This window comes from Polistes dominula, unplaced genomic scaffold (genome assembly GCF_049000335.1).
Source record: "Polistes dominula isolate Pdom_NZ unplaced genomic scaffold, Pdom_raw_medaka contig_31, whole genome shotgun sequence".
Taxonomy (NCBI): domain Eukaryota; kingdom Metazoa; phylum Arthropoda; class Insecta; order Hymenoptera; family Vespidae; genus Polistes; species Polistes dominula.
In genome coordinates, this window is record NW_028300925.1 from 4,124,052 (window position 1) to 4,148,079 (window position 24,028).

General features: G+C 27.9%; 6 protein-coding genes across 7 annotated transcripts; 3 read left to right on the forward strand and 3 right to left on the reverse strand.

Moving 5' to 3' along the window:
• Positions 1-1,768: 1,768 nt before the first annotated feature.
• Positions 1,769-4,381, reverse strand: LOC107073914 (putative GTP-binding protein 6). The gene is made up of 3 exons (XM_015334846.2): positions 2,956-4,381; positions 2,685-2,874; positions 1,769-2,608 (listed from the first exon to the last, which is right to left on the reverse strand). Exons 1-3 carry the CDS (start codon positions 3,985-3,987, stop codon positions 2,382-2,384), a joined length of 1,449 nt encoding a protein of 482 aa, XP_015190332.2. The 5' UTR covers positions 3,988-4,381; the 3' UTR covers positions 1,769-2,381.
• A 112-nt stretch (positions 4,382-4,493) lies between these two features.
• Positions 4,494-8,369, forward strand: LOC107073912 (uncharacterized). 2 transcript variants are annotated; one of them, XM_015334843.2, is made up of 5 exons: positions 4,494-4,627; positions 5,055-5,384; positions 5,464-5,721; positions 6,330-7,730; positions 7,881-8,369. In XM_015334843.2, exons 2-5 carry the CDS (start codon positions 5,079-5,081, stop codon positions 8,046-8,048), a joined length of 2,133 nt encoding a protein of 710 aa, XP_015190329.2. In that variant the 5' UTR covers positions 4,494-4,627; positions 5,055-5,078; the 3' UTR covers positions 8,049-8,369. The 2 variants fall into 2 exon arrangements, with proteins under 2 accessions (XP_015190329.2, XP_015190330.2); XM_015334844.2 differs by lacking the exon at positions 4,494-4,627 and adding an exon at positions 4,653-4,893.
• A 552-nt stretch (positions 8,370-8,921) lies between these two features.
• Positions 8,922-11,833, forward strand: AMPKalpha (AMP-activated protein kinase alpha subunit). Its single transcript, XM_015334845.2, has 10 exons — positions 8,922-9,212; positions 9,357-9,563; positions 9,631-9,772; positions 9,863-10,101; positions 10,203-10,409; positions 10,493-10,598; positions 10,697-11,031; positions 11,136-11,296; positions 11,374-11,536; positions 11,612-11,833. Exons 2-10 carry the CDS (start codon positions 9,461-9,463, stop codon positions 11,701-11,703), a joined length of 1,548 nt encoding a protein of 515 aa, XP_015190331.2. The 5' UTR covers positions 8,922-9,212; positions 9,357-9,460; the 3' UTR covers positions 11,704-11,833.
• Positions 11,834-14,984: 3,151 nt separating this feature from the next.
• Crk (Crk proto-oncogene, adaptor protein) lies at positions 14,985-16,912 on the reverse strand. The gene is made up of 3 exons (XM_015334847.2): positions 16,225-16,912; positions 15,610-15,965; positions 14,985-15,520 (listed from the first exon to the last, which is right to left on the reverse strand). The coding sequence occupies exons 1-3, from the start codon at positions 16,257-16,259 to the stop codon at positions 15,039-15,041; spliced, it is 873 nt and encodes a 290-aa protein (XP_015190333.1). The 5' UTR covers positions 16,260-16,912; the 3' UTR covers positions 14,985-15,038.
• Positions 16,913-17,474: 562 nt separating this feature from the next.
• LOC107073966 (protein VAC14 homolog) lies at positions 17,475-20,450 on the forward strand. Its single transcript, XM_015334950.2, has 7 exons — positions 17,475-17,679; positions 17,750-18,131; positions 18,271-18,859; positions 18,931-19,502; positions 19,584-19,702; positions 19,794-19,873; positions 19,956-20,450. The coding sequence occupies exons 1-7, from the start codon at positions 17,576-17,578 to the stop codon at positions 20,255-20,257; spliced, it is 2,148 nt and encodes a 715-aa protein (XP_015190436.1). The 5' UTR covers positions 17,475-17,575; the 3' UTR covers positions 20,258-20,450.
• A 30-nt stretch (positions 20,451-20,480) lies between these two features.
• Positions 20,481-23,664, reverse strand: IKKepsilon (I-kappaB kinase epsilon). Its single transcript, XM_015334951.2, has 4 exons — positions 22,949-23,664; positions 21,643-22,816; positions 21,363-21,564; positions 20,481-21,271 (listed from the first exon to the last, which is right to left on the reverse strand). The coding sequence occupies exons 1-4, from the start codon at positions 23,370-23,372 to the stop codon at positions 20,828-20,830; spliced, it is 2,244 nt and encodes a 747-aa protein (XP_015190437.2). The 5' UTR covers positions 23,373-23,664; the 3' UTR covers positions 20,481-20,827.
• Between the last annotated feature and the right edge of the window lie 364 nt (positions 23,665-24,028).

Consider the following 24,028-nt stretch of genomic DNA (forward strand, 5'->3'; position numbering starts at 1 on the left):
CTAGATATTGTTCCACAACTCTTATATCCGGAAATTTATTATACGTGCATCACATCATAATCGACTTGTCTTTCGATCAGCTGATTCTTCTCATTTAAAGATTTATTGACGTGGAAACACGTGCTATGCTCCTACTATGTGGGTCATGCGAAGAGAAAGAAGGAAAAATAAACAACAATCCGTCATACGATAGATTGTCGAGACAACTATGATAACGCCTAGTCGTTAGGTTGTTACATAAGTAAACAGTATGAAAGCGTTGAAAATTAATCGTTCGACCAAAGTCAGAGAATATATATATATATGGAGAGAGAGAGGGAGAGAGAGAGAGAGAGAAAGAGATGGTTGGCGGTCGTAGTGTACACGATAATTAGGTTTCACTCGCTTTGCTTTAATAATCTAGGCAACATGCAAAGTGCATCGTCGTAGTCCTTGCACGGTTGGAAATACGTAGGAGGCCAAGTTTGACTGCTGTGTACCTCAACATTAACGTTGTCGTTCGCCACTCGCTCCAGGCTCCTAAAGGAGTCTTTCCTTGCTTTCGAAATTTTGCAAGGACCCCCGAAATTATTGATGCGACTGTTTCTGCCTATGACGTAATCGAGACGAAGCTCTGAATTAGCGACGTTCCAAAACAAAACACAGACTGCGAAAAGCGCATATCAATCGCGAGATAATGAATATTAATAACGTTTAAACGACGACCCCCCGGTCCTATTATTATACAATAATTATATTTCCATTTTCTTTATAATGCGATCCGATTATTTTCATTTATTTCAAATAATGGTTGAAATAATTGTTGATTGGCTAATCAAATCAATTCTATCCTAAACTCTTTACTAATTGTAAAGATTATCATTAAAGTTGAAAAAGCCAGAAATTTCGAAAAAAAACAGAGTTGAAATAAATTAAGTTGGCTCTTTCAAAAAGACGAAAAGATAATTAAACTAATATCTCTCTACAGAAGGTTATGTTTTTCTTTTTTCTTTTTTTTTTCCACAAGCACTGCTACGAAGTATTTCTACGATTGTTTATCAAATTCCGCGATAAGGTCTAATAATTAAAGCTTGAATCCTTTTCTAAGGCTCATATATCAAACGACTCTTGGTAGACTGAACCAAATGTAACGAACTTTTCTTATCTCGTTTACTCTTCACCGAATTTTCATCTATCTCCCTCTCTTTCTTTCTTTTTTTCTGGTATCTTTTCGTCAGGTCGAAAATATTCTCGGAAAGAGAAATATTACTTTATTATATTAAGAAATGTCTTTTAACGTGTTAAATAATCATTATAAACTCAATGTAAAAATAAATTATAAATTACGAATGAAATTTGTTACCTTATAAAAAAAAAAACAAACATTTTTCCTAAATTTACACTCTAAAAAATAAATACCCCGTTCTTATTCTATTCTAGTATTTAGATTAAAAAGTCGTCTATATTTCATTACAGCAGCAGGAAAACGGACGGACGGACGGACGGACGGACATTTATATGTGTGAGAGAAATACTGATAATACATTCATAGAGGCATATACATTGTATCGCTTGATTTTTATTGGTTTCTTTTAAAATGCGCTTCAATTTATGAAATAAAATCGACAACGGAACTGCTTTTATAAAAGTATAAAACGATTACTGAACAAAAAAAAAATATATAAAAATATATTATTGACAAAGTTTTTAATCGATAAATGTCACTTTTTTGATTACAAAGTAAATCATAATTGGAAAGAGGAGTAGAAGTAAAAAAGAAGAAAAATCAAACGATATAACTAACTCATATATTTTAAACGGACATCGTGTATAGATTATACACAACTGTATAACAACTGCTCGATATTATCCCTTTTTATCGTTCCTATAACGAACAGGATACGTTTGTGATAGATGCTTCACGCATTGTGGTAATTCGATCAAAGCGTTTCCGATACTCACTCACTCTCTCTCTCTCTCTCTCTCTCTCTCTCTCTCTCTCTCTCTCTCTCTCTCTCTCTCTCTCTCTCTCTCTCTCTCTCTCTTAGAGTTTTTATTATTCCACGAAAATATATACATATCGAAACGAATTGTTGAAAAATAAAATATGCTTTAAAATTGTCATTTTATTTTTAAGGAAAAATAATGAGGGTAGATTTTTGTAGGGTTAATCCTACTCAACGGACAGACTTCTTGATTTATTATTTCAAATGTTGCGCACGCTAACCATACACATCTGCTCTTGGAAATAACCGCTCAACGGAAGACACGTGCTCACCACGTGTTACAAAAGACAATCTTTCGATATAACAAATGCCTATCGGATAATTATATATAATATTTGTGTATGCGTGTGCGTGTGCGCGCGTGTATTCTTAAGTGTCTCCACATTGTAATGGATTTTATTGTTTTAAAAATCGCTTAAAATCATTTATCATTAAATCGGTAGCTAAAACGTCAAGAATTATGTATTGAGGATTGTTAGGGTCTGTTTCTGAATTTATTACCGTCGTCCACTTATGTAACCAAGTTGATGCTAAACTACCAGATTCTACTCTAATACGTTTCAATGACTTTCCAGTTGCCTTGACAACTTCTTCTTCTAATTTTAATTTTAATTCATTAATACCTGTAAACATTATAGAGAAATAAATAAAATGTCAATTATGATTAAAATGTTAATGTTAATGATTTTGCAAGTTTACCTGTTGACTCTTTACATGAAATAGCAATCATATCTTCATGTATATCAAACTTTTCAATAAGATCACATTTATTAGCTACGCGTATTACCGATTGTCGTTCAGTTAACATAGGTCTTATTATTTCTTCTACGTGTTGAAATTGTGCCTTCGCGTCGGGATGACTAACATCGTAAATATGTATGATAACATCCTACAACATGTATTATTAGTAACTGTATAACTGGTATAACTATAACTCTATAAAAATGATATTTAAAAAAACGATACGTACAGAGATTAAAGCATCTTCAAGAGTAACCATAAAAGGCGCTAATAACATTTCTGGTACATCTTGAATAAAACCTATGGTATCTATATATAAGACCTTCTGCTTAGATGGTAGTAAACCTTGGTAAGAAATAGTATCCAATGTGGCAAACAGTTGATTCCTTGGTTTCAAATTTTCATCTCCTGATAAGATTTTGATTAAAGACGTCTTTCCAGCATTCGTATATCCAACAACAGCAATGCTTGGAAAATCATAATTTTTTCTCCGATTTCTACTGCCTTTCCTAATTTCCTTTAATTTGTCTAATGCTTTTTTTAATTTAGATTCACGAGCTTTCAACATTTTTTTCCTATTTTCCTCAAAATTAATTTGACCGCTGTGTTGTTCATAAAGTTCACCCATTTTCTTCCAAATATATGGCAATTCGGCCAAAGCTACCTGTAATAGTGCTTCAGGCGTTTTAGCATGTTGACGAAATATATGGATAATTATTGAATATCGATCATAAACAGGCAAACCTAAAATATTTTGAAGTTCTATTCTTTGTACGTGTTTTAACAAATTTATACTAACGAATACAGCTGTTATTTGTTCGTTTTGTTTAATTGTTTTCACAAGATTGTCGAGTCCACCCGGACCCAATAAACTTTTCTTTTTAAATGATAGCAAGGGAGCAAACGCTTTATCTATTACGTTCCAATACAATAAAGTTTCTACGAGTGCTACAGATTCAGCCATTTGCAATTCAGGACTGGTGTTTCTTTTTTTATCTTTACCCCATTTTATATATGGTTGCAATAGAAAAACTTTATGCCCACCAGCTATCACTCCTAGGTATTGATTAGAAATAACTTTGTACGCTTCTTTTTCTTCGTCACTTTCAATTAATCTCAATTCTTCTGAAGTATGCTTAAATTTACATACAATTTTGCATACCGATGATTCTATCTTTCTATGCTTTATGTAAATATCATTATACGCCTTTGTCAAATTTTTATTTAAACAAATATGAATAAGAGATCTTAAAGTGTACATCTTTATAAGTTTTCATTCATTTGTTGTGTTTTATCTTTTCATAAAACCTTATCTATACGTAAAGTACACCGTTAAAACTGCATATACTTTATCTGATTAGATCTTAATAAGAGGATAATAACAATACATAAGAATACATAATAATACATAATATTAATACAAAATACGTATAACGTTTAAAATGATAAAACGCGAATAAATATAACCTCTAAACTATGCATATTCAAAATTCATAAACGGAGATACATATATGTATGTATGTTATATTTTATTAGATACATTCACTCGACACTAGAATAATATTCGTTAACTGTTCTTCTTCTCGTTCTAGTCATTTTCCATTTATTTCTATAATATATAAAACTGTATAAAACTGTATAAAACGTAAAACGTCACGTTTCTACAATCGAGATGCATTTGAAATATCAAGAAAGGACACTAAAATAAATGAATGTTCCTGCATTTTAATTGGTGTAAAATAATATGTGTATCAGCCTTTAGGATAGTGATTCGCCTCTTAAAAACCAGAGAACAGACTCTATCTGTTCCATCTGTAACTTCTTTAACAATGACGTTACGGAGGATTGCCATTGATCATAATCAAATCCACTTATCTAGGAAACTATATTTTCTTTTGCTTGTACGTAAATATATTATATCATAGTAAACATTTCGCTTAATTACAATCAAAACGTAACACACGTGCACACCCACCCACACACATATCTTATTTTTTAATTATTATGACTTATTCTTGTAAATATTCTATTTAAGTTTGAAGTTTTTAAAATCATGTAAAACGTTTAAAAAGAAACGTTGATATATGCCGTATTGTAACGTATTATATCGTATTATATATATTACATCGTTCGTATCATATTTATTCGAAGCAGCTATTGATGCAATGTAATTCATTATTTTTATTATTTACAGTCAATTATTGTTTATCTATAATTTAATAATTTTGTACTTGTCATTTCTACTGGTAGCTGTTGAGCAAATTTCATCCATCCATATTATTTCTATTACATCTATCTTCTAATTTAGATTTAATTGTGTAATTACAGTTGGATTTATTTAAGGACTGAAACATGGATTCACCAAAACAAAACGATTCATCTGATTTCGTTGATGTTAGTAATGCATCTAATTTAGTATCCAAAAGCGATTTCGGAAGCCTTGGTTTTGTAATTGACAATGGCAAACCCAGATTTAAATTGGATGAACCTGTATCTACTAATGTCTTTTCAAAAGTTGATTTAACTAAGTCAGAAGATTCTCTTGATGATGACAGCAATACGTTATCTTTTGTCATACTGGGAAAAAAATCGTTAGATTCTATTCAAGCATCATCCATTGCAACATACACCGATATTCAACAGAAATGCATGTCTATTGTACGATAAAAATCTTAGAAATTGATTAAATCATTGATTAATGTTCCATTTTGTTTAATAATGTTTACTTCTTTTGCAGGATTATAATTCAATAATATCATCTTTAAATTCTTCCGAGATACAGCAAAAGTTAACAGAATTATTGCAAGAGAATGCCAAATTAAAAGAAACGTTAAAACAAAATACTATAGCTATGAAAAAACAATTTAATACTTTGGCAATATGGCAAGAAGAGGTTATGAATGTACACAAAAATCACAAGCAAAAGTTTACAGAAACCAGACAATTGATCAAACTGCTTAAAGAAGAGAATGCTGAATTAAAATTAAAACTTTCTGTAAGTTACTTGGAAATTATCTTACTATTAATATTGACGATTCATGTAGAAATGGCTGCTACTTTTTTATACATTCTATTCATTCTCAATTAGTTTTCTTCATTGTAATTACAATAGAAAGTTTTTAAAATATGTGTATGTTTAAACATATACATTTCGGTTTAAACAATTCAAAATATTATTAGAATGTTCGATGTATATTAAATGATTGTTAATTAATATAGGTCCAATGCTCCATCATCTTTGAAATTCAATATTAAACTGACTCTTTGTCCTTTATGAAAATCAGTTTTAGTCAGTAACTTTTATTGATTGTTGTTGTTGTTTATATTACTTTCCAAGGACTACAACGAAAATAATAATCGTAATAAATAGAATCTAAGATTATAATCTTATTATTTGTGAACATTCTATAAACGGTTATGTTGTAATTGTTTAAACTGAAATAATACATTTGGTTTAAATTAAGATTGTATTACAACACATAAATACAACGTTAAAACGCATTAGATAGAAAAATACTTACTTTTAACAATTAACAAATAAAAATAATCAACATATCTATTATTCTAATCTCTTCAATTAATGACCATTAATCATTTCTATAGAATGTTAATGCTGACGAAATAACAGATGATACAAAAGAATTTAATCATTCGATTATAAAGAAATTTTGTTATTCAATTACTAAAGAATTAGGTGATTCTATTAATTTAAATCACCTACAAGATAAAATAACCTCTTTAACGGATGAACTAAATAAATTTAAATATAATTGTGCTAAAATATCGGACGATGTTGACAAATATATCAGTTTATCAAGTTTGATGAATATTCAATTGAAAGAAAATAATAATTCAACACAGGAGCTTGATATTCAAATAAATGAGTCCAAAGAGCAAAATCTTATATCTGATCCAAAGTCCGAAGAGCAGCAAAATCATACATCAAATGAGTCAGAAGAACAAAATCATATATCAAATAAGCCCGAAGAGCAAAGACTTATATCTAATAAGCCCAAAGAGCAAAGTCTTAAAATAAAAAAATGTAAAGAAGATGACACCACGAATAATCATATTCAAGTTGAAGAAATAAGTGAACTTGGTCATTTGCTTGCAGATGAAATAAAATTGTTACATAGTTCTATAAATGTTAATATGCAACAAATTTCAGATCATATCATTTCTCCTCAAAGTCATTACTTTACTCAAAATATTAAACAATATGGAGAAATGTTGCAGGAAGTAACCAATTGTTTCCTAGAACAAATTTTTCGTCACACTGCTATTCAAAAATGTATCAAAGAGTGTATAAATATATTAGATGCTTGCGAAGGTATAAAATTACCTAAAGAATCAAGCACAACTGTAGAAAATTGGTCGCTACAACTCGATCAAATACAAATTTATAAAGATAAATTATCTGTTTATCAAAAGACCTTGCACAAAGAGCAATTGAAATTAATAGAAGATAGGCAATGTTTTATTAAAATACAGAACCAATTTCAAAAGATATTTTCAGATTATAATTCCATTTTGTACGAGTTACAAATGATGTCGGAAGAAAATATTAAATTAAATTTAATGAAAGATAGTATTTCTAAGGACAATTATCAAGAAATAACTGAACTAAAAAAACAAAAAAATGAATATGAGCAAAAATACAACGAAATTAAAACTGTCCTAGAGCAAGAAAGAGAAACTTGGAGCGAACAAAAGAAGTTATTTGATAGTCTTAAAAATAGTTGGGGTATGGAATTGAAATATTTGATGGAACAGAAAGAAATGCTTTTTAGTTTACAGAAGGAAAAAGAATTAACGTGCAAACAATGTCAATTACACGAGAGTAATCAAAAACTTTTACAAACGGATAAAGAAGCATTGGAACGTAATTGTAAACAATTGACTACAGAGGCCGATGCTTTACGTATTCAATTAGAAGAGAAAGAATGTGCTCTTCAAAGAATTACTATGATCAAGGAAGAACTAGCTAAAGAAATAACAATACAAGTAAGCAAAGTTTACATTTCTCTTTTCTTTTACATAGAGAATCTTCAAAAACATCACTCAATTCTTTATTTTTTGATTTTTTTTTCACGCCAAATGTGCTTAACAACCATAAGATATTCATATTTAATCTCATTTGTTTTTTATGTATAGAAAAACGAAATGGAACTTTTGAAAATGCAAATTTCGTTTAACGAAGAAGATTTCAATTCCGAGAAAAAAGTTAAAGAGCAACTACTACTTGAAAGAAGCGAACTACAGAAAGAATTAGAAACTGCTTATAAGAAAGTATATGCGTGTCATCATTCAGATCAAGAATAATAATCTAGTCTTTAAAGAGAAAGAAAATCTTTTGATTGTGTTGAAAATGTGTTTTTAAAAAGCAAGTATTTTAATTTAATATTAATTTCTACCATGCCATAAAACAATCAAATATTTATGCTGATTATTATTTCCTCAATAAAAGAAAATGTACTATCTTACAACTATGATATAGTTGTATTAGTTTTTAAGACTTGACAACCTAATATTATTATATCTTTATTTTATTGTTTATTTTTAATAATACATTGGTAATTATGCAGTATTAAATAATAGTCGTGTATGCATTATATGTTTAATATAATATAAATTTTATATATGTGTGTGCGTATATTGTAATATTATCTAAATATTTTTTCACTTCACTCACGGGATCATCCTATAAAATTCTTCTAAGTACTAAAACAAAAAAAAGAAAAAAATATATGTATAAATAAAAATAGGATGATAAATATTTTTCTTTTATAAGTAAATTTAAGAAGATGATAGTAAAAAAATGTACTATATGTAAATAAAATATCTATGCAAACAACCAATTTCAAAAATTATGATTCTGCATATTGTGTTTACGTATTATATTTTATTAACTATTGTATACTCATAAACTTGCAAATGAATGTGAACTTCATTGAAAATATTTACAAATTGCATTATTTTCATTTCATATTTATCTCTATCTCTATCTATATCTACTAAATAATAATCTTTTAAATATACATATATATTGATATAATGACGGATATAATCGTGGATATAATCATCATGGCATGCTCGGTAACGGTATGAATGAAATGTATATAAGTATACATGCGCATGCGCATTTCTACAAATGATATTTTCGTAATGTAAAGCAAAGTATTACGTGACCAATAGAGCATCGATAGCTTTGAAAATACAACGTGGGGTAGCGCAGTTTTCAGTGTTAAATATTCCGTCATTTTTATTTCTTATTGTTCTTTTTATAAAACACATATTTTACAAGTGAAACGAGTATATATAACATTTTGTATTTTTCTTCTTTAATATATTTTTCTGATAGATACACTTGTTATACGATACATTTACGATAAGGATTTCTATAAATTGATTGTTTTGTTCATTGACGAGTTCTCATACGTCTTCTGTAAAATGCATCATAATATATGATCCCTTATTTAATTTCAAGTAAATCTATTATGCATATATGTAGATTATTTCCTTATATACTATATTTTCTATAGTGTACATTATATGTTTAAAACCATAACAATTAATAACATTTATTTATCTTTATAACTGATTATATATGCAAATGTTATTTCTTTATAGGAGAAAGGTAGATTATATAAAATTTGGTGAGATGTGACATGTGTTTAATGAAGAAAATTCTTATTATTATTATTGTTGTTTCTTCCTATGTAAAATAATTTAAAATGTCAGATAAAAATCAAACTAATCAACCGCAACCTATTGTCAAGATAGGTCATTATACGTTAGGACAAACTCTAGGCGTTGGTACATTTGGTAAAGTTAAAAGTATGTATATACATATATAATACGTATATATAATGAATTATCATTAAGACTTATGAAATTCTTTCAGTTGGAGAACATGTTCTTACCAAGCATAAAGTTGCAGTTAAAATTTTAAATCGGCAGAAAATAAAAAGTTTAGATGTCGTGGGTAAAATTCGACGAGAGATACAGAATTTGAAACTATTCAGGCATCCTCATATTATTAAATTGTTAGAGATATAATTGATTTCTTATGAATGTTATATGTCAAATATAATTGTCAACATAACATGTCTTTTATTAATTACGATATACAACAGGTATCAAGTCATAAGCACACCAACGGATATATTTATGATTATGGAATATGTCTCTGGAGGAGAGTTGTTCGATTACATAGTAAAACATGGAAAATTGAAAGAGCACGAAGCACGAAGATTTTTTCAACAAATTATTTCTGGCGTTGACTATTGTCATAGACACATGATAGTTCATCGTGATTTAAAGCCAGAAAATCTTCTTTTAGATCATAATCTTCATGTGAAAATAGCAGATTTTGGTATTTTTTTCTTAGTCATTTTTCTTTATGTTGATAATTAAATAATAATATTAATAAGAAAAGAGAAAGTATAATATCGCATACAATTGTTATCAATTTAGGATTATCAAACATGATGATGGATGGAGAATTTTTACGTACCTCCTGTGGTTCCCCCAATTATGCTGCACCCGAAGTAATATCTGGAAAATTATATGCCGGCCCTGAAGTAGATATTTGGTCATGCGGAGTTATATTATATGCTTTACTTTGTGGTACATTACCATTTGATGATGAACACGTGCCTACATTATTTCGTAAAATAAAATGTACGTATTAAATGTATAATTATATGTATTAATGTTCGTCGTCATTGAAAACTGTTCAAAATGATAATATATGTCTTTTACAGCTGGAATTTTTCCTATACCGGAATACTTAAATAAGAGTGTTGTTAGTTTACTATGTCATATGCTTCAAGTTGATCCTATGAAAAGAGCTACCATTGAAGATATCAAGTATACATTTTTTTATTTTTTTAATATAAACTATTATTTTTTATTCAAAGATGTAACATTAATATGCATATAATATCAGATAAATATCTTGATTACAGGAAACACGAATGGTTTCAAAAAGATTTGCCATCATATTTATTCCCATCGCCTGTAGAACAGGATTCTTCTGTGATCGATATAGATGCCATTAATGAAGTTTGCGAAAAGTTTAATGTAAAGGAAGCAGAAGTTCATTCGGCTTTACTTGCTGGTGATCCGCACGACCAATTGGCAATTGCTTATCATTTGATCATTGATAATAAAAGAATTGCTGATGAAGCTGCTAAAGCAGAATTAAAAGACTTTTATGTAGCATCTAGTCCGCCACCAGTTACATTTAGTCCAAGCGATGCTAACAACAGTCCATTAAGACCTCATCCAGAAAGAATTGCTCGTGAGTAAAGAATCTTATTTTCACATCTTTTATCATTTATATTTAAATATAATAGACTATTATTATAATAACATTTATATTTTTTTAACATTTTTATAACATAGCATTAAGAGAACGACAGTCCTCATTAAGTTCATCCGTGTCAATGCAAGGTAATAGAGGTACACCAGTTAAACGAGCAAAATGGCATTTAGGAATAAGATCGCAATCTAAACCAAATGATATTATGAATGAAGTTTATCGTGCAATGAAGGCACTTAATTTTGTAAGAATTCATTTGATGATATTACATATTTTCATTATTTACAATATCCTTAAATTCATTAAATAATCCTTATTTAGGAATGGAAGATAATAAATGCGTACAGCGTTAAAGTTAGACAAAAAAATCAATTAACTAGCAGATATAGTAAAATGTCGTTACAGCTTTATCAAGTCGATTGTAAGAGTTATCTGTTAGACTTTAAATCATTATCCAGTGAAGAAACAGAAGATATTAGCAGAGGTATGTTATCAATATATGTTACTTCAATTAATTGAGACTTTATTTATGAGCAATGTTAATGTATTTATATTTTAGATCCTTCTTTGCCGCCACCTCAAGCAACCGGTCATCATACCATGGAATTTTTTGAAATGTGCGCTGCGTTAATTACACAATTAGCACGGTAAACAAATTTCTGTGTTATATAGATACATTACATATATATATTGTATTTTACGTTATTTTCAATATTGATCGCCAATATCTTCTTTAACTGTGTTTATAAGTTATTATGAATATAATATTATGAAATTTCTAGACTACAGATATATGTATATAGCAAAAAATGAATAGTTCCTTTATTCTATTATATATCAGTATTTTCAAATCTTTTTAAAGAACTCTACTAAATTTTATTATATTTAATATTATATTTGATTAATCATAATATTTTGTTGTCTACTTTCGTATATTATTAGTATCAAAATGAATGAAAACATAAAATATTGATTAATTTTCAATATTAATCAATACGAAATTTATATTTCGTAATTTTTTTTTTATTTAATTCAATATAATATAATGATAATAATTTAAAAAATAAATTTTATTATCTGATGTATCTATCTCATTTATTGATATATGCAATGATGGAATAATACATTATAAATTTTATGTTATTGCGTTATTACTTACTTACCTACCTTATACAGCATTAATCTATCAGTACATTTGTTTGCTAATAAAACATTAATTTATTATAAACAAAAATGATGAAATGTGTTTGTGTATGTTTAGAAAAATATACATTACATATTATATCTTATCATATTTCAATTGTTTTATCTAGGTCATCCTTCACTAGATATAAATCGTTGTTTTATAACAAAAAGTTTGGCATCAATTTCTTACTGTAATTAATAATGCAATATGAGATAATTTAACAAATAAAGAAAAACTATGAAACATTTTTCAAATTATAAAACTCTATAATCTCTCTCTTTCTCTCTCTCTCTCTCTCTCTCTCTGTCTCTGTCTATCATTATATATATATGTATAATAACTTAAAACGAAAATACACGTTAAGCACCGTGTAATATTAAAATTATGATAATTAAAGATAAAGTTTGTACACAATGGCACATTTTTCTTATTTCAATTTATACATTTATATTTTCACAATCATGATGCTGCCTGAAAAAAAGTGCTCAGTGCGTCCTGATTTAGCTACTAATTCTTAATACTTAAATTAAATTGATATAAAATATATATATATATATATATACCATATACTAATTATATATATTATATACAGCAAGTCCCAGGAGTATTCATACCCAGTCTTCTTGTAAATTTTCAATAAATTAAAAATGCTTGTGTAATGCAAAACTTAAAAATCTGTATACACAGAAACCTATTTTAGTATTGATAAACTTTTAAATTGATATAAATTTTATTAGAGAAAAACATTTTCTTATCAGTTATGGTAAATTATACTTCTCTTATAATAAAATGTTCTTTCGTAATAAAATCGATATCAATTGAAAAGTTTAATAATCCTTAAATACATTACTGCGTATAAGAATTTTGAAATATTATACTACAAAAAGATATTGATTATTCTAAATAAACAGTGACGAGATATGAATACTCCTGGGACTTACTATATATATAATATATTGATATACGCTATAATAGATTGTTTGAAATTATATTCATATTAAGCAAGGCTCCTCAGTATCCAGCTGTAGAGTCTATATTGATGTATTCATGCGCCCATTCATACCATATATAAAAGCATATTTCTCGGTAACAGTAATTAGCGCGTTACAAGCGGTAGTCGTGTGAATAATACAACAGAAATTTCCTTTTGTATTCCTTTCTTTTCTACTTACAGCCAAAATCATTTAAGTTTATATTATAATGCCGTATGTGTAAAATGGAATTTGAGTACATTCGAAACACGATAAATACAATATTATCGAATCGAATTTTCTTTTATCTATTCAAGATGTTCTCATATACATCAATTTCGTCTGTTGATACAATAATTAGAAATATTATTTATTTTTTAATACTGTAAATGCTTTTGGGAAGAACTTGGTCATTTATTGTATGATGATGGAAATATCAAATGCCTCTAAAAATATTAATTTTATATAACATGTTGTGCATATATCTTATAGCATAAATTCTTGAGAGATGTCATAAAAAGTAAATTGTATTCTTATAATTAGGAACTTTTAAGTTTTGAGATATATTAAAGCAAATATTATGGTAATAATGTAAAAACCCACGCAAATTTACATTTAAAAAGATAAAAAAAGATATATATATATATAACATTGAATGCAATTCATGTTTCCATCATTGAATACATTTTTCATTATTAGTGTATCATTGCTTGAGAACGCGATCTATGACTAACAGTAAGCAGTGTACAATATATGTACCAACACAAAGATATTTTGGATACATCTAAATAAAATTGTACATTTAAATATTTTAGCGCATAAAGTATATAATAAAAGATATTCATTCTATTATCTATACACAAATTCTATTCTTTTTAAACTTCTTTCTAAATACCATAAAAAAAGATTTGATAATACTAACATCGTAATTCAAAGTTTATATCCAAAATTCATTTTATATTATTCATATTAATTTTGTTTACATAATTGATTGTGAATCAATAGCATTTAATAGAATAATAAAATATTTTTGTTAAATGGATCTTGCAACAGTCATTAAAAGACTAAAAAATACATTTATATACTAAAAATAATAATTCATGGAAAAATTTAGATATTAATTTAAGAAAAGTATAACTTAGTAATATAGATACATTTTATTTCATAAAAACCAGTCTAAAAAACAATATAATATGAATCAATAATGTACTTTTATTACGAATTTAATATTTAAGCTACTTTTTACCTAACAATAGATATAAGCTTATTGTAAATTTTGTCTATAACTTAACTTTATAAACAATTATTTTTCATTTATTACCAACCACTATCAAGGGTATTATTTAAATATCTTTTAAGAGCACACATAAATGTAAACATACATGTATCTATGCATATATGAAATTATTTTGATATATTTAGTTTAAATAGTATATTTCTTTTTTTGCTTCAATGAATTTAAATACTATAAATTAATATTGAAAGATTCAAGTTTTAATTTCATATAAAGCACATGTCTATTTATACAAATATGAAGCGCGTATATAAGTTTTAGTTTTATCAATTGGTAGATTGTTTCAAGCGGGCTTTATTTTCTGTGATTCTCTTTCTCTTGTTTTACAAATTTGTATGTATGTGTGTGTGTGTGTGTGTGTGTAACCATTCTTGATTCGAGAAAAAAATTCCTAAAAATCAATATTGCTTTCATGACTATAGAAGTGTAAATCAATCTCTGTATTGGTACATAAAATAGCTGCAATACTAATAAATTGAGGTGATAACGTGGTCTTCATTGATCACATCTCTGTACATTACTCGAAAGATTTATGTTAAATTTCTTGGTTGTCTTCACCAGTTTCATTATCTACAAATTCTACATGTGTAAATGGAAAATGACCTACTTTGCCATGCAATTCACCTTCCCATTGACCATTTATATTTGTTTTTGTTACCTTTATCATATCACCTACTTCTAATTTTAGAGCTGTTTTATCATATGCATTTGGTACTCTTGCTTGCTTCACTTTTGCAAAAGCAGGTAATGTTCTTTGAATATTTGATCTACGTGTAGCAGTACCTGATCCTGTTTCTGAGTGAGATATTACGTGTGATAAAGAAGGAGGAATTGAATTGGAATTAGATGCAGAGGTATTACCACCCGATTCCAATCGTGTATTATTTTCGGTATTAGCATGACTATCCTCTTCATATTTTTGCACGTAGGGAACTGGAACTGATCCAGTTTGACCCACACTGTTCCTTGCCGTCCACCACTGTTCTTCATCTTTTGAGATCACAGTAAGAATTTCTCCTATAATATTATAAGGATAACACGTTATATTTCTTATTTATAATTTAATCCTAATTGATCATTTTTCAAAAACGTCAAGATAAATGTACCTTTTCTAAATGGCAAATCATCTGGATCGTTACCCTCAAAATCATATTTCGCAATTACTTTCTGAGTTTTTTTTGGTGCAGGTCTGATCAACGGCGTCGTATCAAGGTAATGAAGTTTGTAAAATGCCAAAAGATGCGGAATATCAGGAAACATTTGATCACCAATTCGATAACATATTTGATCACCCTGTAGTATTTTATTAATTATATAATGACTAACTTTGCTATCTTCTCGAACGCAAAGGACAAAGTCTCCATGGATAGATGTACTATCACGTACTAAAAAAACTCCACCTTCTTTTTCTCCCATTAATAAATCAGAAGCATCTTGGCGTGACATAGCGCCAAAGTACCAACTATAAACAAAATTAATTCATTATCATCCATATTATTATATGGCTAACATTATTATATTACATCTTGATTATAATAACAATAATAATAATAAAAATAATAATAATAAAACTTGATATGATATCTAAACTGTCATTCAATCAAGAAAGTTATTATTAAATTTATCATTCGTTTTATTAGTTATGCATTTGGTTATTAAAAAGATTATCATTTATTCAATCTTTATTTTAAGCGTGAAATAAGTTCAAATCTTACAGATACCTGGTTTTATCATACTGATCAAATGTACCAGCCATTGTTCTCCAGTTTAATTGTACTATTGTACCGAGAAGTAATCTTAATTACTATTTAATTCTAATGCATTGCGAAAAGAATCACTTGGAGTGTCATATAAAATCATGTATAGCAGACAAAAAATTATACACAACTAAGTGATTCAGAGTCATGTAATTTAACAAATGATGCCAATACAATAATTAAATAAGAATTTAATTATCGAATAAATATATATTATATACGTTATATATATTATATTATATTATATTATATATACATATATACATATACGTATATGTATATATATATACATATGTATATATATATATTTCTTTTATGAAAATTATCAATTTTCTTAATAAGTTCGACGCTTATTTATAAAAAACACTTCGTTATTAAATGTTTTCCATATGAATTTGTACAACACAGAAATGTCACGGGCATGTTTAATATGAACATGTTCAGATGTTACACTCAATTACGATTTAACTCATTACGATATTCAAGTTGTTATGTTGTTCTTTTCTTCTTTTAATGCAAGTGTTTTTCTTTTCACTATTGTATAAATTGTATAACGATATTTAACATTAAAAAGATTATAACAAATAAATTATATTGAAATAGCAATCTTCAAAAAAAATGGTTGCTACTGCATGCTATACTTTTGAAGAAATTTCTAATAGGGCTATACATATATAATACCATACGACCAATCAGAAAAGTATGATCGTTGTATAAACCAATGACAACAATTTTAATAAAGAAAAAAAATCATTTTTATATAAAGTATTATATTAATAAAGAAATTTGATAATTTTACAGGAAATAAGATTAATAAATGTTTATTGTCAATTTTATTAGTTTAAAGAAATGATTTGAAGCTATCACAAAAGAAATGTAATGTTAATTTATTGATTTGGTAGTACTGCAACATTAAAGGTAACTAGAACGTAAATAGAATTTAACGCGCGAAATTGAAATGAACAACTTATTGATATTTATTGATAAAAATAAATTCTTATAATTATACAATAATATTAACATTTGTTAATATTTTAGATCACAGATTGACTACAATAAGAAGATCTATAGATTTCGTTTATGCTCTATTCATCTTATTGATAGTGAATACGATTTGGAAATGCATCATGACATATAACTATTCCTAGTGATATGACTAGAGATACGATTAAGGATACAACTGAAAATAATACTAGTGATAATCTTGAGACATTTCACTGACAGGAAAGTGTTTCGAATCTTGTGTTATAGGAACTGTCAAACTTCTAATAAATTTTTATGTTATATTTGATATTATATTAATAATTATTAAGAAATGATGTCAGAACGAGATTACGCGCCATTAAGTGCAGCGTGCGTTCGTTCTTTGAATGACAAAATTTATGAAAAGCGCAAAGCAGCTGCTTTAGAAATAGAAAAGTGAGGTTATATTTACTGTATGATTTATTTAATCGATACGCTAAAATGTGATCGTTTATATGATTTACAGAATGGTCAAGGAATTTGCTGCTCACAATAATACTGTTCAAATAAAGAGATTATTGAAAGTTCTTGGTCAAGATTTTGCAACTTCGCAAAATCCACATACAAGAAAAGGAGGCTTAATAGGCCTAGCAGCTATAGCTGTTGGTTTAGGAAAAGATACTGGCCAATATATCGAAGATCTCATTCATCCAATAATAGCATGCTTCTCTGATTCTGACTTAAGAGTTAGATATTATGCTTGCGAAAGCCTTTATAATGTAGTCAAAGTAGCTAGAGGTGCGGTGTTGCCTCAATTTACAGATATTTTTGCAGCTTTAAGTAAATTAGCATGTGATTCGGAGCAAAATGTTAAATCTGCGACAGAGTTACTCGATAGGCTTATGAAGGTAATCATTTTATTTTGTTTAAATATATTATTATTATTATTATTATTATTATTATTATTATTATTATTATTATTATTATATTTAGCATATATTTCATTCAATATAATTACATGCTGATTTCATATGCTTTTTATTCTAGGATATTGTAACGGAAAGTAGTGTGTTTGATTTAGTTGGTTTTATGCCACTTTTAAGAGAACGCATTTATACTAAAAATACATTTGGCAGACAATTTATTATAGCATGGGTATCTGTCTTGGATGCTGTACCCAATATGGATTTTATTATATTCTTACCTGAAATACTTGATGGATTATTTAGAATTTTAGAGGATCCAACACCAGAGATTAAAAAAACAACAGATACAGTTCTTGGTGAATTTTTACGTAGCATCAAATCGAATCCAGCGAGGGTAGACTTTCCAGGAATGATTAATATATTAATTACTCATGCTCAAAGTACCGACGAACTATTACAATTAACAGCGATAACTTGGATTAAAGAATTTGTACAGCTCTCTGGTCCAGTTATGTTACCATACATGTCTGGAATACTTGTGGCTGTTTTACCATGTTTAGCATACGATGGAGATACAAGAAAAAATATTAAAGAAACTGCAACTCAAGTTAATGCAAATTTAATGAAATTAATAATAATGGAAAATTCAGATGTTTCAAATAAAGGTTTAATTAATGAAAATAATATCAATTGTGCTAAAGAATCTAAAGGTACTACTTACAATAACAGCTTAATTGCAATGAATACATATATAAATCGCAATGACACATTTTCTTTTCAGATGGTAACCAAAGTTGTTCTCTAGCTGAAAGTCTAGATTTGTCTAGTTTGGTAGAAGTGCTCACCAAACACTTAATGTACATGTCTGTTCAAACTAAAGTTGCCGTTTTAAAATGGCTTTATCATTTGTTTACAAATATTCCACATAAAATGTTTGATCATATAGAAATATTGTTTCCAATTTTAATGAGATCTTTGAGTGATAATTCTGACGAGGTAGTACAACAAACTTTAGTTGTAATGGCCGAAATAATAAGTTCTAAATCTTCAGAAGCAATTACAACTGATTACCGTAATAAAGTGCAAAATATATATTTTACTAAGTTTATTGTCAATTTATTAAGACTATTTTCAACTGATAGACATTTATTAGAAGAAAGAGGTGCTTTTATCATAAGAGAATTGTGTGTATTACTCAGTGCTGAAGATATATATAAAACATTAGCAAAAATATTGTTATATGAAGAGAATTTAAGTTTTGCGTGTACTATGATACAAACTTTAAACATTATTTTACTAACAAGTTCTGAATTATTTGATTTAAGAAATAAATTAAAAGATTTGGATTCTTCAGTAAGTATATAAATAGGATAAACGTTGTAAGTATATATTGTTTATAATTTTAACTGATACAGTATACAATGTCGTATCTAGGAAAGTTGTGATTTATTCCAATGTCTTTATGAATCTTGGTGCCATAATCCAGTTGCAACTGTAGCTTTGTGTCTCCTATCACAACTTTATCCCCATGCACTTAATATTATCAAATCTTTGTATCCTTTGATTACTGATAATTGATTACGCAATTGATATAATTTTGACAAACTTATACGATAATATTTTTCTTAATTTTATATCATCTAGCGAAAATATAGAAGTTACTGTTGAATTTTTGACGGAAATAGACAAATTAGTACAACTTATTGAATCACCTATATTTACGTGTGAGTACATTATGCATTATTATATATATTGAACATTAATACACGTTATTATATATGTATAATTTATATTTTTCTCTTTTAGATTTACGTTTACAGTTATTAGACAGTGAGGATAATATTGACTTAGTTTATGTATTGTACGGTTTACTAATGATACTTCCTCAAAGTGAGGCGTATGCAACTTTACAGCGACGATTATCTGCAATTCCTCCAGCAACAAAATCATTGAGTCTTAAAAATAGTAAAGTATCCAATAAACGACAATTGAACTTTATTGATCTATTATATCATTTTCATGCTATTCAAGAAAAACATAAAGAACATAAACATAAACAGAGATTAACTTCACTAATTGAAAGAAACACTAATCAAATTGATTTATGAAATAATAATAATAAGTATATTACAGAATGTAAAATATATTCAGTTATTCATTTTTAATATGTTTATAAAGCTCTGTTAATTTTATTTTTATTGAACATATTATTTATCGATGTAAAAAGAATTAGTTTTTACATTAATTTCAATCGTATTATTATATTATACATTATATTAAATATATAATACTTTCAATTAAGATACATTTGAAATAAATAATTCATATATAAAATGTATGTGGAATATGTAAATTGTACTTTTACTGAATCTATGATAAATTACTTTTTTTTTATATACTGCTTCTCTAGTTTATAATAAATAATGTATTCAGTCTTCTTTTCATAACATTGTCTAATATTTTTATAAGCTGACGAACATGTTTTTAACATTTTGAACAAGTTCGTGGTTGTTAAATTAAATTAAGATTTCTTAGAGAGAGAGAGAGAGAGAGAAAGAATGTATAAAAGAAACAATCTATAATTAGGATCTCATTTTTGTAATTCAATTAAAAAAAGTTTTATTTTAAAACTAACTTATTATAGATAGTTCCTAAAATAGTTATTAAATTTTAAATATTCATTTAAATATCTCATATTCAGGGTCTTCTGCATTTTCTAAAATATTATCCATCGTCGATAAATGATCAAGTTGATCTATTAAACGTCCATTATCATAAAGAATTACAGTTATTTGTTCTTGCATATCACAAATCTTTTTCCATTTTTTTGTACTTTCTTCAGCAGGTGTATTTGCTTTTTCATTCGTTTTAAATATACCCTGAAGCTCATCGAACAAATTAAGTAGACTATCATGTCGTTCTTTGCTTTCTTGAGAAAGTCTATAAGAATAAGATTCCAGGGTAAGTTCATAATTAGCTACATCTTTGTCTAAAATTTGAGCTTGTAGAAATACAGTTTGTGCCATTTTATACCAATCAGCTACACATTCAGATCGTTGAGTCATTGCTGGTATACATTCTGTTTCGAGAAGTAATTTTATTCGACGACCTGTCTCCATTACCTATACAAAATGTAGAATTAAAGCAGAGTAATAATTATTTTGTTTTTCTTTAAATATGGTATTATATTAAATGTATTAATAATAATAATACCTTTATACGTTCTAAAACATGAAATTGCTCATCATTATAAGTAAGACTACGTGTAGCCCTATCTCTTAATAAATGTTGCCAGCCATCCCTTAAACGATCGACTAAAGTAGCAGCACGTTGACTTGCTTTTGCGCTCCATGGGCACCAAAGTCCGCGAGTACTAATTTCCCATTCTCCATGTAAACTACCTCCTTGTATATATCTGAGAAAATGATAAGAATATAGTAATAAATAATATTTATATTATATACTATATGGATATATACATATATGGATATACCTCTGATAAAGTTGTTCAACTGCAGGTGCTAGTTCGGTGAATAATTCTTTACTCTTTAAATCTAATTCCTTTTTCCAATTTTTAGGCTCAAAGCTTACTTGATTGGCGTATTTTTTGAGTACTTGTCTTGTGAAATTTTCACTTCTTTCTATAGCTATTGCAGTTACTTCTATTGCTTTAGTAAATTCTTTCAAATGTTGACACTTTCCTAATACCTTATTAAGTTTTGTAGCTAAAAGTCCGCTAAAAGCTTCTATTGCATTTTGCATTAATTTACTGCATAATGATAATTTATCAATTCTGCGCTTACAAACGTGTCCAACCGAACATGCCACTTTTGCTTGACTAGCATCATTTTCCACAGAAACCAGGTTTGCAAAAACTGGAAATTTTGGTAATTCACTTTCCATCGGTAAAATGACATTGTTGTTTTCCTTCGAGAATAACATAAGAGGTTTATCAGCACCTATATTTGGATACCCTTTTCCAGGAGTAGATTCTTCAACAAAATTAGTAAGGGGCATTTCACCGAATAAAAGTATTTGAGCATGAGGCGGGATTTCTGTTTGATCTTGGATGTGAGCCTGAAGTGCTACAAATTTTTCTTCAGGGTGTAAAAATACTTTAATTAAGCTGGCTTTATGTACATTAAATATATAAATCGGTTTTCTACATAGAGTATCTGTAACTTCGGTAAAAAATCTTTCAAAATTCCATATTCTTTGTGGATCAACTTCCAATAAGCCAGCTAATAGAGGAGTTACTATTTTCTTTAATCCATCGCTTAATTGACAGTTTAGAGGTAATTCTTTACTCCATTCTATGGGACCATTTTCTGAAGTTTGCATACCAGATATAACTCCGGAAGCTTTTTTGGTTGTTATATAAAACATTGTCTCTTTGTTTCTACGTCCACCAAATGGTCTGAAAGGTAGATTTCCTGTTGCAACATGATATAGGGTTACACCTATGGACCATAGATCAACAGTCGCTCCGAAAGTTTTGCCAAAAGGTTTTCGCAAGACTGCTCTTTCATACATATCTGGATGTAAATATTCTTCGGTACCATAAAGAGAAACAAATTGTTGATCCTCTTGCAATTCTCGCGCAGCACCAAAATCAGTGAGTTTATAAATCGTACTACCATCATCAGCAATAAATTTCATAATATTACCTATAATAAAATATACATTTAATAAATTTATATTTGCTCAGATTTGTCAAGCAACAATTCAAAATACAACATATAAATATAGTACAAATATAGTTTGTCTTCAATCTTCTACTTGAAATATATTTATTTCACCTGGTTTTAAATCACGATGTACTAAATTATTGTCACGTAAATGTTTCATTCCTGCAGATAGATGTTCTAAGACTAATAAAAATTCGTTTTCTGCTAGACCATAAGTATTTTCTGGATCGTCTAATATATTGAAAAGACTGCCTCCTGTACAAAGTTCCATAACAATTACTTTACCACGTCCATCTTGTTCTTCTTCTATTGCTAATAGTTTAACAATATTTTCATGTTTAACTTTCTTTAATACTTCGAATTCTCTCATCTGTACGTCATGTGGACGCATATGACTAAGCTGATTGAAAGTTTTGACTGCTACAGGCTCCCCATTGTTTTTATTTACTCCTTGAAACACTGCACCGGTTGCTCCTTTTCCCAATACACTGGTCGTACACCAAACATAATTTGCAGATCCTCGTAGAAAGGACATATTGGTCTGATTTATTTGATTCAGCAAAAATTTGATTATTCCTTTTTATTTAGTATTTCTAACACTGTCTATCAACATTTTTTATCTGCACATTTATCAATATTTAATTTTCTTTACAATATACCATTTAATACCATTTCAATTAATTACTAATAATAAAAAAACTTGTTTACTTGATTATTTTATATTAAATCATTCACAATATTATATATGTATAATTTTATTTGTAATTTAAAGGAACATGAACTAGCTTGTTTGTCTGGTAACATATGTTTCGCCATCTAGCGGTACTAGCTATTACTTCATTCTACCGACTAGTTAGAGCACTATAGAGATGAGTACTCTTATCCGCTCTTTTTGCTCCTCGAGTGAATGGACAGTTTTAAAAAAACATATGTAGTGAGTGTTAGTCTGTGAGTTTTATCGTTATTTTTTGCAATTTTTTAAATTATTTGTGAATGAATGAAGAAGAAATTTTATTGAAATCGTGTAATAGTCGTAGACAACTAGTGATTTCTGTCTGAAAACATATTGAAAAATACATTTGATTTACTAAAAGTATTATTTGAGAAAATCAACATTGATTTTCCAAATTGTTGCTGTGTTAAGTACAAAGTAATTAAACATTTTTTCAATGTTCGTTAGTATTGCGTGAA

Excerpts from the sequence above, each read along its gene's own strand:
- LOC107073914 (XM_015334846.2), bottom strand. The coding sequence starts at position 3,987 with ATGTACACTTTAAGATCTCTTATTCATATTTGTTTAAATAAAAATTTG. Across the intron at positions 2,875-2,955 it reads TTGAAGATGCTTTAATCTCT|GATGTTATCATACATATTTA; the intron begins GTACGTATCGTT and ends TACATGTTGTAG. Across the intron at positions 2,609-2,684 it reads TTCATGTAAAGAGTCAACAG|GTATTAATGAATTAAAATTA; the intron begins GTAAACTTGCAA and ends TAATGTTTACAG.
- IKKepsilon (XM_015334951.2), bottom strand. The coding sequence starts at position 23,372 with ATGTCCTTTCTACGAGGATCTGCAAATTATGTTTGGTGTACGACCAGT. Across the intron at positions 22,817-22,948 it reads ACATCGTGATTTAAAACCAG|GTAATATTATGAAATTTATT; the intron begins GTGAAATAAATA and ends ATTTTATTATAG. Across the intron at positions 21,565-21,642 it reads GTTGAACAACTTTATCAGAG|ATATATACAAGGAGGTAGTT; the intron begins GTATATCCATAT and ends TCATTTTCTCAG.
- LOC107073912 (XM_015334843.2), top strand. The coding sequence starts at position 5,079 with ATGGATTCACCAAAACAAAACGATTCATCTGATTTCGTTGATGTTAGT. Across the intron at positions 5,385-5,463 it reads AACAGAAATGCATGTCTATT|GATTATAATTCAATAATATC; the intron begins GTACGATAAAAA and ends CTTCTTTTGCAG. Across the intron at positions 7,731-7,880 it reads CTAAAGAAATAACAATACAA|AAAAACGAAATGGAACTTTT; the intron begins GTAAGCAAAGTT and ends TTTTATGTATAG.
- AMPKalpha (XM_015334845.2), top strand. The coding sequence starts at position 9,461 with ATGTCAGATAAAAATCAAACTAATCAACCGCAACCTATTGTCAAGATA. Across the intron at positions 9,564-9,630 it reads TACATTTGGTAAAGTTAAAA|TTGGAGAACATGTTCTTACC; the intron begins GTATGTATATAC and ends AAATTCTTTCAG. Across the intron at positions 11,537-11,611 it reads AACAGAAGATATTAGCAGAG|ATCCTTCTTTGCCGCCACCT; the intron begins GTATGTTATCAA and ends TTTATATTTTAG.
- LOC107073966 (XM_015334950.2), top strand. The coding sequence starts at position 17,576 with ATGATGTCAGAACGAGATTACGCGCCATTAAGTGCAGCGTGCGTTCGT. Across the intron at positions 18,132-18,270 it reads TACTCGATAGGCTTATGAAG|GATATTGTAACGGAAAGTAG; the intron begins GTAATCATTTTA and ends TTTTTATTCTAG. Across the intron at positions 19,703-19,793 it reads CTTAATATTATCAAATCTTT|CGAAAATATAGAAGTTACTG; the intron begins GTATCCTTTGAT and ends TATATCATCTAG.
- Crk (XM_015334847.2), bottom strand. The coding sequence starts at position 16,259 with ATGGCTGGTACATTTGATCAGTATGATAAAACCAG. Across the intron at positions 15,966-16,224 it reads GATCAGTATGATAAAACCAG|TTGGTACTTTGGCGCTATGT; the intron begins GTATCTGTAAGA and ends TTTTGTTTATAG. Across the intron at positions 15,521-15,609 it reads TGATTTGCCATTTAGAAAAG|GAGAAATTCTTACTGTGATC; the intron begins GTACATTTATCT and ends ATAATATTATAG.